General features: G+C 34.7%; 5 protein-coding genes across 6 annotated transcripts in view; 3 read left to right on the forward strand and 2 right to left on the reverse strand.

Annotated features, from left to right (window-relative positions):
* The first annotated feature begins 834 nt into the window (after window positions 1-834).
* On the forward strand, window positions 835-3,191 carry LOC108738544 (collagen and calcium-binding EGF domain-containing protein 1). The gene is made up of 8 exons (XM_018472008.2): window positions 835-1,465; window positions 1,523-1,648; window positions 1,709-1,857; window positions 1,914-2,155; window positions 2,209-2,317; window positions 2,379-2,506; window positions 2,559-2,728; window positions 2,787-3,191. The coding sequence occupies exons 1-8, from the start codon at window positions 1,332-1,334 to the stop codon at window positions 3,070-3,072; spliced, it is 1,344 nt and encodes a 447-aa protein (XP_018327510.2). The 5' UTR covers window positions 835-1,331; the 3' UTR covers window positions 3,073-3,191.
* A 106-nt stretch (window positions 3,192-3,297) lies between these two features.
* LOC108738536 (importin-11) overlaps window positions 3,298-16,021 on the reverse strand; it is a 25,221-nt gene continuing 12,497 nt past the window's right edge. Inside the window, exons 10-15 of the mRNA XM_025978188.1 lie at window positions 4,737-4,849; window positions 4,541-4,657; window positions 4,239-4,476; window positions 3,957-4,174; window positions 3,609-3,886; window positions 3,298-3,547 (exon numbers count right to left, since the gene is read on the reverse strand). Of these exons, the coding sequence (XP_025833973.1) occupies window positions 3,440-3,547; window positions 3,609-3,886; window positions 3,957-4,174; window positions 4,239-4,476; window positions 4,541-4,657; window positions 4,737-4,849 (1,072 nt within the window). The 3' untranslated portion in view covers window positions 3,298-3,439. The remainder of the gene's footprint in view (window positions 3,548-3,608; window positions 3,887-3,956; window positions 4,175-4,238; window positions 4,477-4,540; window positions 4,658-4,736; window positions 4,850-16,021) is intronic.
* LOC108738537 (ATP-binding cassette sub-family F member 1) lies at window positions 4,997-8,698 on the forward strand. Its single transcript, XM_018471996.2, has 9 exons — window positions 4,997-5,338; window positions 5,488-6,631; window positions 6,701-7,019; window positions 7,090-7,229; window positions 7,292-7,529; window positions 7,591-7,765; window positions 7,826-8,004; window positions 8,060-8,293; window positions 8,353-8,698. The coding sequence occupies exons 1-9, from the start codon at window positions 5,116-5,118 to the stop codon at window positions 8,611-8,613; spliced, it is 2,913 nt and encodes a 970-aa protein (XP_018327498.1). The 5' UTR covers window positions 4,997-5,115; the 3' UTR covers window positions 8,614-8,698.
* LOC112903959 (collagen and calcium-binding EGF domain-containing protein 1-like) lies at window positions 9,373-11,725 on the forward strand. Its single transcript, XM_025978189.1, has 8 exons — window positions 9,373-9,999; window positions 10,057-10,182; window positions 10,243-10,391; window positions 10,448-10,689; window positions 10,743-10,851; window positions 10,913-11,040; window positions 11,093-11,262; window positions 11,321-11,725. Exons 1-8 carry the CDS (start codon window positions 9,866-9,868, stop codon window positions 11,604-11,606), a joined length of 1,344 nt encoding a protein of 447 aa, XP_025833974.1. The 5' UTR covers window positions 9,373-9,865; the 3' UTR covers window positions 11,607-11,725.
* Window positions 11,832-15,980, reverse strand: LOC112905558 (importin-11-like). Of its 2 annotated transcripts, none has more exons than XM_025978187.1 (14): window positions 15,833-15,980; window positions 15,529-15,693; window positions 15,375-15,475; window positions 15,068-15,321; window positions 14,738-15,004; window positions 14,211-14,671; window positions 13,975-14,157; window positions 13,572-13,904; window positions 13,271-13,511; window positions 13,075-13,191; window positions 12,773-13,010; window positions 12,491-12,708; window positions 12,143-12,420; window positions 11,832-12,000 (listed from the first exon to the last, which is right to left on the reverse strand). In XM_025978187.1, exons 2-14 carry the CDS (start codon window positions 15,664-15,666, stop codon window positions 11,974-11,976), a joined length of 2,856 nt encoding a protein of 951 aa, XP_025833972.1. In that variant the 5' UTR covers window positions 15,667-15,693; window positions 15,833-15,980; the 3' UTR covers window positions 11,832-11,973. The 2 variants fall into 2 exon arrangements, with proteins under 2 accessions (XP_025833972.1, XP_025833971.1); XM_025978186.1 differs by having other exon boundaries at window positions 11,832-12,081; window positions 15,833-15,979.

A 16,021-nucleotide genomic window follows, 5' to 3' on the forward strand; every position in this document is an offset into this window, starting at 1 on the left:
CAGAAAAGAATTATTAGAAAGTTTAGGGGAAGTTGTTAACAATCCGAGTATAGCTGCCAACGCTGCCATAGCTCAATAGAAACGATTTTTAAATGAAATATCAATTCGATCAAGTAACATATTGAATATGTAATTTTTTTTATTAAAAAAATAAATTTGTGAAGAAGAAATCGTTGCAGTTTTAATGTAAAATGCAAACTAATATTAAATAATATTTTTAATCGACAGTAAAGCAATTATTTTAAATGTATGGAGAATATGACACTCAAAAGATATTTAACAGAGAAAAGAAAGGGCTTTTAATTAGATTTATCATAATACAAAAAAGAAGACTACAGTACCGGTGGAATTTTCCCTCTTTATTAAAGTTAGCAATGAAACTTGTTACGTAACGTCATATTAACAGGCTGGATTCTTTGAATGGCTCTTTGTTTATTATGAGATCATTGACGTCTCTGTACATCTGTTGGCTTTTTTACGCCCATAATAAAACGGATCCAGACCGCATCCGTTATGAATTCAAAATGCTTAAAACTGGTAGTGAATTATAAAAAATTATTAGTTAACTAATAACTTCAATTTACGTCAATAAATAAAATTTTTCCGTAGTTATACAATTAATTGAAAAAGTTAACGCAAAACTTTCCTATTGGCATTTCGCTTATTATAAGTTTCTTCAAAGCTCCAAGGTTTCCCTCTACCTATCTCAAATTATTTATAATTAAGACACGTAGAATTTATCTTTAAATCGGTACAAGGGAAAAATTCTTTTAAATGAGTCATCTTATGCACTTCAAACAAGATTGCGTTACTTATTTAAATTTATTGCGTCGCTCGGATCAATTAATTAGGATTTCTTGGCACAATTACCAATGATTGTCTTATATATATATGTGTGTGTGTGTGTGTGTATTTGTGCCTTTAAACGTTTCGTATGGCCTTGCAGTCATGTCTGTAACAGAAGATACACTTCCTATGCCTTTTTCATTGGACTAATTAAAACATGTGGAACATGACTCAAATTAAAACAACTTAACTCAAGCAACAACTTAACTACTAAGTGTTATTTAATGAAATAGATACGTTGTAATGTACTTAAATGTAAAAGAGCGTCTTTCCTTTTTTGTAATCAATTATTTTTGCTTTTAACGAATTAATTAAAATGCGTTGTTTCGAAAGTGAAACTTGTTACATATTACAATGTCCATTAAAAGTATTGTAATAATTGTACTTTTGGGATCTTTAATATAGGAAAAACATCAGAAAAAATGACTGAACTAAATGTTTTAAGCATAGCAGTTTGAAAAGAAGTAATACAAAATATAATAATTATGGTACAGAATTTATGGAAGGAAGTGTTACTTCTTGTTTTTGTGGTAATTAATTGTGTCTCCAAAAAAATTACAACAGTAGAAGATGACGGCTACTATTTAGACTCTTTAAACGAAGTTTCTTACAATTTGGGGTAAGTATTATTTTCGTGTAAAAATTACCAGAAAAGTTTTATGACTTTGTCTTTTAGTCCTGATACCCTAACATGTCCATCTAACAATGTTATAACAACAAGATATAAATGTGAAGTAAAAGGAAAATGGGTGGATTGTACTAGAAAACATTGCTGTAAAGACTACATATTTGTTGCAGGGAGGTATGTAAACGAAAATTACATTTATCAATTATTTACTGATCTGAATATTGAACCTTTAAGTTGTATTTATAAAAATGAAGACCCGTGTTCCCTAAAACCTTGTGAACAACGTTGTACTGTATTTTTTCAAAGAGTCATTTGCACCTGTTATGAAGGCTATAAATTCAGCCCAGAAAATCAAAAAAAAGGAATCAAACCAACATGTATTGGTAAGCATCAGAAAAAACCTCATAATACATATATTTATTAGAAAAACACATTTTAGACATTAACGAATGTCAAGATGGCAATTCTAACGACTGCGAACAAGACTGTATTAATGAAAAAGGGGGCTACAGGTGCGCCTGCAGGGAAGGATATGTCTTAAGGGAGGACAACAAAACGTGCACCGTAAATCCTCAGTCAAACGGTGTAGAAATGGAAATGGCTGCTCATAGGGACAGATGCTATGCAAGTTGTGACACCGTTAGCCAATTACATGAAAAATACCGAAATTTACAAGAAAAGGTGTGTAAACAATGTTAAAAAAAATATTTGTTCTGATAGAAAAATAATTTCAGGTGTCAGGATTAAGTACAGCGGTAAAAATGTCCAGTTTTGCCTCAGGTCCACCGGGTCCAACCGGTCCTCCAGGACCCCCTGGACCACAAGGACCTCGGGGATTTCCTGGTAAATTAAATAGATCACTTTTTTGACACGACCAATACTTGTTATTTTAACGTAATTTCAGGCCCTGAAGGAGCCTCATCTTCGACGCTAATGCAAAATCAACAAGGATTTGGTTACTCGGAATTAGATGCTTTCGTCCCACTATCGGGGGACGATTCAGCCTTTTGCAGATGCAAAAGGGGGATGCAAGTAAGCATTAGATTAATTTACAGAAAGCTTTAATAGACAGAGTTATATTTAGGGTGAACCTGGACCACCTGGAGCAAGAGGACCCAAAGGGGAACAAGGAGATCGTGGTCCTAGAGGGCCTAAAGGAGAACGAGGAAACATAGATTTTGTTCTACTTCTTCTAGCAGAGCTGAGACATGATTTAGTCCACTTACAAAACAAGGTTTACATCAACGGAGAAAAGTAAATATTACTTAATTAATAATTAGATGATGATTAGTACATTTGCAACACTTTTAAGACCACCCAAATTTGATTACGACGCTGCACTGAAAGAATGCAAACTGAAGCACAGGAAACGACACCATTTCAGACATGAGAAAGCAGCAACCGTGCCACCCGTTCAACACCATTGGACGGAAGAAAATTTTCCGCCACAAATTGTACGAAAGAAAAGTCGCGAAGAAATTGGAGAATTTCAGGACACTCAAATAACAGAATCCACATTACAGCACTTGAACGACCTAATCGATGATCTTGATTATGATCCAGGATCGGGAGAAATGACAGACGAAGATTATTTGTAACAATTCATAAAAGTATTTATTAATTAGAATGTAAGTAATTTATACAACGATGATAATTGACGTAGTTTTCAATGTAGTTAGTTTTAACGTTATTTAATAGAGTATTTTTATTACTTTCATTGGGAGTTTTATATATTAGAAAGAGTAACAAGGAAAAAATATTGATTGGGTCTCGGACCGATTACAGGCGGGTATTTGTTTTTAGAAACTTGAAGGAAATCGCTGTAAAATGGAAAATTAAAGGCTTTATTTACATAAATATATGTATAATATGTATAAGATTAGAAACTTAATCAGGCACAATAAAAAACAGTGACGTGTGACGCAGGGAAGGGGGGTGGAAGGTGAAATGAACTGATTATTACGTTCACAATTTAAAGTAGTATTTTTTAATCTGCAACAAAACGTCTGGATCAACCATTTGCAACATCTGTTCAAAATTGACCGGACCTATTTGCCTTTGCAGCTCCAAGAGCTAAAATGCCACGTCTGTGTCTTAGCAATTTTTTTCCTAAATACAAAAAATAAAATCCTACCTGTGACTGGAAGTAATCCTTCAATACGATGTTGTGGACTGGATCCAATAAGATCAACTGCTTCTTCCTCTGGTCGTGGTCAGTCTCATAATTTTCAGATTCCGGCTGGAAATGGCTAGGGCTCTGTCCTTCCGTCAGCACCAACGAATCCACCGTTGCACCATTCTCATCCGTTTTACTTACGTCATGAAGAACTTCCAATATTCTCTCTATTATACCCTTAAAACGTTCCATAACGGGTCGACTTTGAGTTGTCAATAAATTCACAAGAGCTAGACCTTTAGAAAAGAGAGACAGAATAGAGTAATTAGGGAAAAGATACTAGTCTAAATTTTCATGAAAACCTACCAACAAGTTTTCTTCGTTCGATGTTTGTTACGTTACTCATCTTGGAAATCCAGACGTCCAAAATAGAGGCAAGGACGTTATGTTCGTTGTTATTCTCTTTTCTCGCCACCAAGCTTATAATTTCGGTAAATATCCCATGGGATGAAAGAAGAACCCTAGCCACAATGGACAAATACATGGAAAGTAACATTGGCATGGTATCAGTTTGGTAAATTGACCTGAAAAGCAAAACAACCGAATTAAGCAAACTAAAGCTTTGTTAGGATAGAGAAAGAAACTTACTGGAAGATCCTAGGCAGGATGACCTTCACGGTTTCGCAGCCAAGATTGGGTGACGCACGTATAAAGTTCTCGACGACACGCGTAAGCATTAAAATACCCTCCGAACGCATGTCCGCCATTAAAGAGTCGCAAGCAGTCATCAACTGCAGTCCCTGAGTCTTCATAACAAGCTCGGGAGCTATCAGCATATGTGCCAAAATAATAACCAAGCAACAGTGCAGCGTCTCAGTTGAATAATCTACGATAAAAGACACAATTATTTACAGAACGTTTAATCCAAATCAATAAAAGTTTGTACTTGCCTAACAAATTAGGCATGTTATCAAACAGCTGCATCAGCTGATTGGTCATGTTACTGGTGTTTTCCAAAACAGTCAGCCACAGTTCCAAACAATCTTCAAGCAAGTAGACTATAGCGCCTTTAAAAAAAATACAAAAATTTTATATCTTAATTTGGTAATAAAATTATTTTATGATGAGAAAAACGACGGTTTTTACCTTGTTTTGTGTCGGTGCCCAGTTGAATGATTGGTAACAAGAAGGGGTTGAGTTCGGCACTGGCGGGTCCCAGGGCTTTGACTAGTTGCACAAGAGTGGACACAATGGCGCATCTGAGCATGTTATGCTCCTCCGATTCCTTCCAGNACGATACTTAATGTTCTCTATGAACTAATCTATGATTATAATACCATCTTTAAATTTTGCGTACCAAATAAAATCAAGGCATAGATAAAATATACTCTATATTATTATCTATGTGAAATTTTGACGTTTACTGTAGACATCACGTTGCATAGGCTTTTTGGTTAGGTTAACAACTAAAAATATCAGTTACGAAAGTTTAATTTGTTCAGAAATTACCCAATAATTTGTAAAAATGTCTAAAAAACGTGGAAACAAAAAGAAGCAAGATTTTGAAGATGATTTCGAAGATGCAAGCAAGAGTATAAAAAACGAAAAACAGAATTCAGTTTCTAAAGCAGCTGGTAAGAAAAAAGGCAAAGGAACTGGGGACTGGAGTGACGAGGATAATGAAAAAACGGTTAATAATCAAGTAATGGTTCAAGAGAATGATACCAAAAAGAAAAATCAAAAGAAAGGTATGAAATTGGTCCAATTTTGATGAAAAGAATTGCATATAAAACTGTGAAATAACATTTGGGACTTGCCTAATTAATTAGTCTGGAAGCGTTATATGTTAATTTTTTTATCATTCAAATACCTTATTAAGCTATGTTTCAATTTAAAGGGAAGAACAAAAAAGCTGATGATCGGTCAGACAATGAAAGTGATAAGGACATGAAGAAAACAGAGGAGGAAGTAGTAAAATCTGTATCCAAAAAGGATAAAAAGAAAAAAGGCAAGAAAAAAGACCTCTCTGATGATGAAGATGATAAAGATTTAGATCTCAAAGTTCCTGATGAAGAATTCACAAAACTAATTGTTAAAAAAGCTAAAAAGAAAAAGGATAAGAAAAAGGGGTTCTCTGATTCTGAAAATGAAGGAGAAGATGTAGACCTAGCAAAAGAAAAGGTGGAAGAGATTAAACCTATAGGTAAAAAGAGTAAAAAGAAGAAAGATAAAAAAAAGGTCTTTTCTGACTCTGAAGATGAAAAAGAATTAGATTTGAATGAAGATATTGAAGAAGAAGTTAAACCTGCAGCAAAGAAGAGTAAAAAGAAAAAAGACAAGAAAAAGGACTTTTCTGAGTCTGAAAATGATGAAGACAACTTGGAAATTGATAAAGTTGACATAGAAGAGAATAAACCAATTAGTGAAAATGAAAATGAAGTCCTTTTGAAAGAAGAATATAATGAAGAAATCAAAGCTGTCCAAAATAAGAATAAAGAAGAACTTAAAGAAAGTAATCAGGAAAATAATGATGAAAAAGATAGCAGTAAATCTCCTGAACCAGTGGAAATTGTAGAGAAGACACAAGAGCTCGAGATTGAACAGAAACACTCAAAGTCAAAGAAAAAGGATAAGAAAAAGGAAGTCAAAGAGGAAATAAATCAAGAAGAAAATGGCAAAAACTTTAAAGAAGAAAATGAGGAAGAAAATTCACTAAATGAAAATATTGCATCTTTAAACTTGGATTCAACATCTGAAAAGAAATTGACTCACAAGGAAAAGAAGAAATTAAAGAAGCAGCAAGAATATGAAAAGCAAATGGAAACAATGTTGAAGAAAGGGGGACAGGGACATTCTGAATTGGACTCCAACTTTACTGTTTCGCAAGCTCAAAAATCTGCAGGACAAATGGCAGCTTTAGAAAATGCAGTTGACATAAAAATTGAAAATTTCAGTATATCAGCAAAGGGCAATGACTTATTTGTTAATGCAAGTCTTATTATAGCCAATGGTAGACACTATGGTCTTGTGGGACCAAATGGGTAAGATATACATGCCTTTCATTATCAATTTTCACTACAAGCTACAGCAATCAGTTTTTAAAATTTAAGTCATGGTAAAACAACCTTGTTACGTCACATAGCTCAAAGAGCCTTTGCAATTCCACCAAACATCGACATTCTTTACTGTGAACAAGAAGTAGTTGCTGACGATTTTACAGCTGTCGAATCTGTTTTAAAAGCGGACGTAAAACGTACAGAACTTCTTGCAGAATGTAAAAAACTGGAAGAAGCTTTCCAAGGGGGCACAATGGAAGCACAAACAAAGCTTAACGAAGTTTACGCGGAACTGAAGGCGATTGGGGCTGATTCTGCAGAACCAAGAGCAAGAAGGATCTTGGCTGGTTTAGGATTCACGAAAGAAATGCAGGTAAAACGTCTAGAATATTTTTTGTAATGAAAAATTAACCAATTTTATTTATTTTTTGACTAAATTGAAGGACAGACCTACCAAAAATTTCTCAGGTGGTTGGAGAATGAGGGTGTCTTTAGCAAGGGCTTTATTTATTGAACCAACTCTGTTACTTCTTGACGAGCCTACGAATCATTTAGACTTAAATGCTGTAATTTGGCTTGACAAGTAATGATCCATATTAACGATCTTATAAAAATTTCTTTTAAGTAATATAATTTCCTTTTTAGTTATTTACAAAATTGGAAGAAAACGTTGCTTATAGTGTCTCACGACCAGTCGTTTTTAGATAACGTTTGTAATGAAATAATTCATTTGGACAATCAGAAACTTTATTATTATAAGGGAAATTACTCGATGTTTAAGAAAATGTTTGTTCAAAAACGAAAGGAAATGATTAAGGAATATGAGAAGCAGGAGAAAAGAATAAAAGAGCTAAAGGCTCACGGATCTTCTAAGAAGCAGGCTGTAAGGAATAGCGATTTAATTAATATTATTGAAACACTGAAATGATACTTAATTTATATAGGAGAAAAAGCAAAAAGAAGCATTGACAAGAAAGCAAGAAAAGAACAGAACCAAGATGCAAAAGCAAGAAGAAGAAACTAATGCAACTGAATTACTGCAAAAACCTAAAGATTATATTGTAAAATTCTCGTTCCCTGACCCTCCTCCACTGCAGCCCCCTATTTTAGGAATGCACAGTACGTATGCTCTGTACAAATATGTGAATTAATCAATTAATTAATTACTACTTTCTTCAGATGTAACGTTTGCATATCCAGGTCAAAAACCACTTTTTGTAAATACAGATTTTGGCATAGACTTGAACAGTCGCGTAGCAATAGTGGGGCCCAATGGGGTGGGAAAATCGACATTTTTGAAAATTCTAGTAGGGGATATTACGCCTCCACAGGGAGAAGTGAGGAAAAACCATCGTTTGGTAAGTACTACAATAAAGATATTTAAAATTTCTTTTACACCTGTAAATGTTTCAGAGGGTGGGGCGATTTGACCAGCATTCAGGGGAACATTTAACAGCAGAAGAAACGCCCTCGGAATATTTAATGAGATTATTCGATTTACCCTATGAAAAAGCGAGAAAGCAATTGGGTACTTTCGGACTTGCAAGTCACGCTCATACTATAAAAATGAAAGATCTCTCTGGGGGTCAAAAAGCTCGAGTTGCTATGGCAGAACTTTGCTTGAACGCCCCTGATGTTCTTATATTGGTAAAGAACCCCTTTATCCCCTATTACGACATCTGTTTAATTTGATATCTAATTTTCAGGACGAACCCACAAACAATTTAGATATTGAATCGATCGATGCCTTAGCGGACGCCATAAACGAATATAAAGGGGGCGTAATTATTGTGTCTCACGACGAACGACTTATTAGGGAAACAAATTGTACGTTATTTATAATCGAAGATCAAACTATTAACGAATTAGATGGCGATTTCGACGATTACAGAAAAGAATTATTAGAAAGTTTAGGGGAAGTTGTTAACAATCCGAGTATAGCTGCCAACGCTGCCATAGCTCAATAGAAACGATTTTTAAATGAAATATCAATTCGATCAAGTAACATATTGAATATGTAATTTTTTTTATTAAAAAAATAAATTTGTGAAGAAGAAATCGTTGCAGTTTTAATGTAAAATGCAAACTAATATTAAATAATATTTTTAATCGACAGTAAAGCAATTATTTTAAATGTATGGAGAATATGACACTCAAAAGATATTTAACAGAGAAAAGAAAGGGCTTTTAATTAGATTTATCATAATACAAAAAAGAAGACTACAGTACCGGTGGAATTTTCCCTCTTTATTAAAGTTAGCAATGAAACTTGTTACGTAACGTCATATTAACAGGCTGGATTCTTTGAATGGCTCTTTGTTTATTATGAGATCATTGACGTCTCTGTACATCTGTTGGCTTTTTTACGCCCATAATAAAACGGATCCAGACCGCATCCGTTATGAATTCAAAATGCTTAAAACTGGTAGTGAATTATAAAAAATTATTAGTTAACTAATAACTTCAATTTACGTCAATAAATAAAATTTTTCCGTAGTTATACAATTAATTGAAAAAGTTAACGCAAAACTTTCCTATTGGCATTTCGCTTATTATAAGTTTCTTCAAAGCTCCAAGGTTTCCCTCTACCTATCTCAAATTATTTATAATTAAGACACGTAGAATTTATCTTTAAATCGGTACAAGGGAAAAATTCTTTTAAATGAGTCATCTTATGCACTTCAAACAAGATTGCGTTACTTATTTAAATTTATTGCGTCGCTCGGATCAATTAATTAGGATTTCTTGGCACAATTACCAATGATTGTCTTATATATATATGTGTGTGTGTGTGTGTGTATTTGTGCCTTTAAACGTTTCGTATGGCCTTGCAGTCATGTCTGTAACAGAAGATACACTTCCTATGCCTTTTTCATTGGACTAATTAAAACATGTGGAACATGACTCAAATTAAAACAACTTAACTCAAGCAACAACTTAACTACTAAGTGTTATTTAATGAAATAGATACGTTGTAATGTACTTAAATGTAAAAGAGCGTCTTTCCTTTTTTGTAATCAATTATTTTTGCTTTTAACGAATTAATTAAAATGCGTTGTTTCGAAAGTGAAACTTGTTACATATTACAATGTCCATTAAAAGTATTGTAATAATTGTACTTTTGGGATCTTTAATATAGGAAAAACATCAGAAAAAATGACTGAACTAAATGTTTTAAGCATAGCAGTTTGAAAAGAAGTAATACAAAATATAATAATTATGGTACAGAATTTATGGAAGGAAGTGTTACTTCTTGTTTTTGTGGTAATTAATTGTGTCTCCAAAAAAATTACAACAGTAGAAGATGACGGCTACTATTTAGACTCTTTAAACGAAGTTTCTTACAATTTGGGGTAAGTATTATTTTCGTGTAAAAATTACCAGAAAAGTTTTATGACTTTGTCTTTTAGTCCTGATACCCTAACATGTCCATCTAACAATGTTATAACAACAAGATATAAATGTGAAGTAAAAGGAAAATGGGTGGATTGTACTAGAAAACATTGCTGTAAAGACTACATATTTGTTGCAGGGAGGTATGTAAACGAAAATTACATTTATCAATTATTTACTGATCTGAATATTGAACCTTTAAGTTGTATTTATAAAAACGAAGACCCGTGTTCCCTAAAACCTTGTGAACAACGTTGTACTGTATTTTTTCAAAGAGTCATTTGCACCTGTTATGAAGGCTATAAATTCAGCCCAGAAAATCAAAAAAAAGGAATCAAACCAACATGTATTGGTAAGCATCAGAAAAAACCTCATAATACATATATTTATTAGAAAAACACATTTTAGACATTAACGAATGTCAAGATGGCAATTCTAACGACTGCGAACAAGACTGTATTAATGAAAAAGGGGGCTACAGGTGCGCCTGCAGGGAAGGATATGTCTTAAGGGAGGACAACAAAACGTGCACCGTAAATCCTCAGTCAAACGGTGTAGAAATGGAAATGGCTGCTCATAGGGACAGATGCTATGCAAGTTGTGACACCGTTAGCCAATTACATGAAAAATACCGAAATTTACAAGAAAAGGTGTGTAAACAATGTTAAAAAAAATATTTGTTCTGATAGAAAAATAATTTCAGGTGTCAGGATTAAGTACAGCGGTAAAAATGTCCAGTTTTGCCTCAGGTCCACCGGGTCCAACCGGTCCTCCAGGACCCCCTGGACCACAAGGACCTCGGGGATTTCCTGGTAAATTAAATAGATCACTTTTTTGACACGACCAATACTTGTTATTTTAACGTAATTTCAGGCCCTGAAGGAGCCTCATCTTCGACGCTAATGCAAAATCAACAAGGATTTGGTTACTCGGAATTAGATGCTTTCGTCCCACTATCGGGGGACGATTCAGCCTTTTGCAGATGCAAAAGGGGGATGCAAGTAAGCATTAGATTAATTTACAGAAAGCTTTAATAGACAGAGTTATATTTAGGGTGAACCTGGACCACCTGGAGCAAGAGGACCCAAAGGGGAACAAGGAGATCGTGGTCCTAGAGGGCCTAAAGGAGAACGAGGAAACATAGATTTTGTTCTACTTCTTCTAGCAGAGCTGAGACATGATTTAGTCCACTTACAAAACAAGGTTTACATCAACGGAGAAAAGTAAATATTACTTAATTAATAATTAGATGATGATTAGTACATTTGCAACACTTTTAAGACCACCCAAATTTGATTACGACGCTGCACTGAAAGAATGCAAACTGAAGCACAGGAAACGACACCATTTCAGACATGAGAAAGCAGCAACCGTGCCACCCGTTCAACACCATTGGACGGAAGAAAATTTTCCGCCACAAATTGTACGAAAGAAAAGTCGCGAAGAAATTGGAGAATTTCAGGACACTCAAATAACAGAATCCACATTACAGCACTTGAACGACCTAATCGATGATCTTGATTATGATCCAGGATCGGGAGAAATGACAGACGAAGATTATTTGTAACAATTCATAAAAGTATTTATTAATTAGAATGTAAGTAATTTATACAACGATGATAATTGACGTAGTTTTCAATGTAGTTAGTTTTAACGTTATTTAATAGAGTATTTTTATTACTTTCATTGGGAGTTTTATATATTAGAAAGAGTAACAAGGAAAAAATATTGATTGGGTCTCGGACCGATTACAGGCGGGTATTTGTTTTTAGAAACTTGAAGGAAATCGCTGTAAAATGGAAAATTAAAGGCTTTATTTACATAAATATATGTATAATATGTATAAGATTAGAAACTTAATCAGGCACAATAAAAAACAGTGACGTGTGACGCAGGGAAGGGGGGTGGAAGGTGAAATGAACTGATTATTACGTTCACAATTTAAAGTAGTATTTTTTAATCTGCAACAAAACGTCTGGATCAACCATTTGCAACATCTGTTCAAAATTGACCGGACCTATTTGCCTTTGCAGCTCCAAGAGCTAAAATGCCACGTCTGTGTCTTAGCAATTTTTTTCCTAAATACAAAAAATAAAATCCTACCTGTGACTGGAAGTAATCCTTCAATACGATGTTGTGGACTGGATCCAATAAGATCAACTGCTTCTTCCTCTGGTCGTGGTCAGTCTCATAATTTTCAGATTCCGGCTGGAAATGGCTAGGGCTCTGTCCTTCCGTCAGCACCAACGAATCCACCGTTGCACCATTCTCATCCGTTTTACTTACGTCATGAAGAACTTCCAATATTCTCTCTATTATACCCTTAAAACGTTCCATAACGGGTCGACTTTGAGTTGTCAATAAATTCACAAGAGCTAGACCTTTAGAAAAGAGAGACAGAATAGAGTAATTAGGGAAAAGATACTAGTCTAAATTTTCATGAAAACCTACCAACAAGTTTTCTTCGTTCGATGTTTGTTACGTTACTCATCTTGGAAATCCAGACGTCCAAAATAGAGGCAAGGACGTTATGTTCGTTGTTATTCTCTTTTCTCGCCACCAAGCTTATAATTTCGGTAAATATCCCATGGGATGAAAGAAGAACCCTAGCCACAATGGACAAATACATGGAAAGTAACATTGGCATGGTATCAGTTTGGTAAATTGACCTGAAAAGCAAAACAACCGAATTAAGCAAACTAAAGCTTTGTTAGGATAGAGAAAGAAACTTACTGGAAGATCCTAGGCAGGATGACCTTCACGGTTTCGCAGCCAAGATTGGGTGACGCACGTATAAAGTTCTCGACGACACGCGTAAGCATTAAAATACCCTCCGAACGCATGTCCGCCATTAAAGAGTCGCAAGCAGTCATCAACTGCAGTCCCTGAGTCTTCATAACAAGCTCGGGAGCTATCAGCATATGTGCCAAAATAATAACCAAGCAACAGTGCAGCGTCTCAGTTGAATAATCTACGATAAAAGACACAATTATTTACAGAACGTTTAATCCAAATCAATAAAAGTTTGTACTTGCCTAACAAATTAGGCATGTTATCAAACAGCTGCATCAGCTGATTGGTCATGTTACTGGTGTTTTCCAAAACAGTCAGCCACAGTTCCAAACAATCTTCAAGCAAGTAGACTATAGCGCCTTTAAAAAAAATACAAAAATTTTATATCTTAATTTGGTAATAAAATTATTTTATGATGAGAAAAACGACGGTTTTTACCTTGTTTTGTGTCGGTGCCCAGTTGAATGATTGGTAACAAGAAGGGGTTGAGTTCGGCACTGGCGGGTCCCAGGGCTTTGACTAGTTGCACAAGAGTGGACACAATGGCGCATCTGAGCATGTTATGCTCCTCCGATTCCTTCCAGAGCAGAGGCAGATAATGTATGAGAGCTTCAGTGTGAGGTTGAATTGTCTGACCCACCCTTTCTACCACAAGGGTCATCACGTTCAAAACGTGCATCTAATAAATTTAAAATTTACAATTACTACATAATCCCAAAAAAAAATTAATAATCATTACTTTAGTCTCGCATTCTGTGGTTTCTTTCAAGAGACTAAATAGAAGATTGAACGTAGTGTCTAAATAGGGTCTAAACTGCTCAGCGTTGAATTCAAAGTCGTCTACGGCATGCCTGAGGGTAGTTGAGGTGGTCAATCTGACTGCCATGTCCTCATCGGAGCCCAAGAGGTTTATAATACACTCGTAAAGAAGTGGTCGCAAATCTGTAGAGAGCTTAATCCCAGTCCAATTGCCAATTAAGCGTGACACTCTTCGTCGAATTATGCGATAATTAGGGTCTTTTACTTTCAACTCTTGGACTAAGGTGTTCGTGAACCATTGGTCAAAATCGATCTATAAATTGATCACTTTTATGGATCGTAAAAAGCAAATCTACTTGCAATGGATGCACAACGAATATTACCTCATCATAAAGATCATAAGCTCCCAATCCGACTGCATTATAAACAGCGTCTTTTTTTAAAATTCCCGAAAGATCGTGAACATCCACTACAGTTGCTGTCTCCTTTATCATCTCCACCATCACGGGGGCCAAAGTGTCCCGGTATTCATGAAATAAGGTCACGAAAACCGTCTCAACACAAGGCTATCAAAAAAATTGTTTAGACTTCAAAAAATGATTCAAGAATTAATATTTACCCTTAAACTGTATTTCCAGCTTTCTCCTACTTCATCATTGGCAAAGGTTTCGGGATCAGCGTCCCACAACTCCAAATCATCCCTTTTTAAAAGCATGTAATGCGAAACAATTTTGCGACAAATATCGGTAAGAATTTCAGGTTGAAAGAAAGAAACTTTTATTTGGTTCGCCTCTTGGGCAATATCTTTCGTTAATTCCGGTATTTTTGCTAATTTGTATTCAGAACATAAGAGAATACCTTTTATCAAGTTTAGACACTGAATGATAAATCGTTCATACGTGTACTGAGTTCCTTCAGTAGTAAACAGATAAAAAACTGTAAACTCTAATGTGGGACGAATAAAACTAACAAAAGATATGGGATGCATGTCCAATACGCTCAGAAGGACTTTAGTTAGATGGATTATGAATTTTTCACATAGTTCAAGCACATATATACCTTTCCCCCTTAATTGCTTCCCTGTAATTAAGTTGTTAATTGATGTCTGTAGTGAATCTTGGCTCTATAATTAATTTTTAAACTTACTACACTCTAATGCAGTTTTAGCTCTTTCAAAAATCATCTTCAAAAAGCAAAGACAATCCTGTTTTTCATGCAACTTGTGAAAACCAAATACTGTTAGTTTTCTTAATATTCTAAGATTAAGCAGAGCCTTTTCTAAGTTTTCTGTTACAATTTCGGTTGCTGCGTCATGATTAATGCTAGTGACAAATGCTTCTGTAAAAGTATTCCATAAATTCAAAATAAATGCAAAAATGCTTGCACTAAGTTCCTGAAAAAGTCTACGGTCTCCTGCAAAGAGAAACTCACATTCAAACAGTGAACAAAACCATAATTATACTTTTAATTTGTCACCTGCTAAACGCTTGGAAGAAAGGGCTTTAACTACATGATACAATATTAGTAAAGCACGGTGCTGTATTAAAGGATCATTATTTTCTATAGCTTGTATAAGTGTAGGTATCAACTCTGGCCATTCCCTTGGACAATCAAACCTGGCAATTTTTGAAATCAAAACCCCCAACTGTATGGCAATTTGATTCACTGGTTCTGCAAAGGTAGTTACTAAGCCCTGTCTCAATGATCTTTTTTCCTCCTCAGAAATTTCACTGAAAAAAGGTGCTCAATTACATAATATTTCATAAAGACTACTGACACTTACTTTGGAGCATTTTTACGCCAGTATTTGTCAACACCACTCTTCAGGTATAACACTGCTACAAGCCTAACATTAACATCCACAGAATGGTTGGTAACTATTTGCTGCAAATAAATATTGATCAAGTTTAAGATTTAGCAAATAATTTAAGGTATACCAGTAGGACTGAATAAAAGCCAGGTTGTATTTCCCATTCACTTAGTTTTGCCTCTGCTGGCTTCAGAATTTCTGAATTTTGACTTGATGCTCGTTGTAGAACATCCAGTACCATTGCTTGTGTAGACGCAAGATCCATGATTATATTTAATCATGACACTCTGACCTACCATCAAGAATATGTTAATTATGAAAATACACCAGTCATTAGCATAAGCAACAAAAACAGAACTATATTTTATGTAAAACTTGGACAAGAAGAAATATGAACTATAACAAATGTGAACAAGTACACCTCACTTTACCTAACGAACTTTATTTTTAGTTAATCAGAAACGTTTAGTTTTAAATAAGTTTGCAATTTTTTACAGAATAGCACATTTTAGAGCACATATCCTTAAAAACAACCACAACCGACAAAGCGAATTAGAGAGGTTATGATTAATACATAGGATCTGTGGGATCTGTCTGTTTTAATCTACGATACTTAATGT

This window comes from Agrilus planipennis, unplaced genomic scaffold, assembly GCF_000699045.2.
Source record: "Agrilus planipennis isolate EAB-ADULT unplaced genomic scaffold, Apla_2.0 scaffold154, whole genome shotgun sequence".
NCBI classification, from domain to species: domain Eukaryota; kingdom Metazoa; phylum Arthropoda; class Insecta; order Coleoptera; family Buprestidae; genus Agrilus; species Agrilus planipennis.

Coding starts and splice junctions, on each gene's coding strand:
- LOC108738544 (XM_018472008.2), top strand. CDS start 1,332: ATGGTACAGAATTTATGGAAGGAAGTGTTACTTCTTGTTTTTGTGGTA. Junction 2,156..2,208: donor ACCGAAATTTACAAGAAAAG/GTGTGTAAACAA, acceptor AAATAATTTCAG/GTGTCAGGATTAAGTACAGC. Junction 2,729..2,786: donor GTTTACATCAACGGAGAAAA/GTAAATATTACT, acceptor AACACTTTTAAG/ACCACCCAAATTTGATTACG.
- LOC108738537 (XM_018471996.2), top strand. CDS start 5,116: ATGTCTAAAAAACGTGGAAACAAAAAGAAGCAAGATTTTGAAGATGAT. Junction 7,230..7,291: donor GCTGTAATTTGGCTTGACAA/GTAATGATCCAT, acceptor TTTCCTTTTTAG/TTATTTACAAAATTGGAAGA. Junction 7,766..7,825: donor CCCTATTTTAGGAATGCACA/GTACGTATGCTC, acceptor TACTTTCTTCAG/ATGTAACGTTTGCATATCCA.
- LOC112903959 (XM_025978189.1), top strand. CDS start 9,866: ATGGTACAGAATTTATGGAAGGAAGTGTTACTTCTTGTTTTTGTGGTA. Junction 10,392..10,447: donor AATCAAACCAACATGTATTG/GTAAGCATCAGA, acceptor AACACATTTTAG/ACATTAACGAATGTCAAGAT. Junction 10,690..10,742: donor ACCGAAATTTACAAGAAAAG/GTGTGTAAACAA, acceptor AAATAATTTCAG/GTGTCAGGATTAAGTACAGC.
- LOC112905558 (XM_025978186.1), bottom strand. CDS start 15,666: ATGGATCTTGCGTCTACACAAGCAATGGTACTGGATGTTCTACAACGA. Junction 12,709..12,772: donor ATCCTGCCTAGGATCTTCCA/GTAAGTTTCTTT, acceptor TTTGCTTTTCAG/GTCAATTTACCAAACTGATA. Junction 12,082..12,142: donor AGGATTACTTCCAGTCACAG/GTAGGATTTTAT, acceptor GTGGCATTTTAG/CTCTTGGAGCTGCAAAGGCA.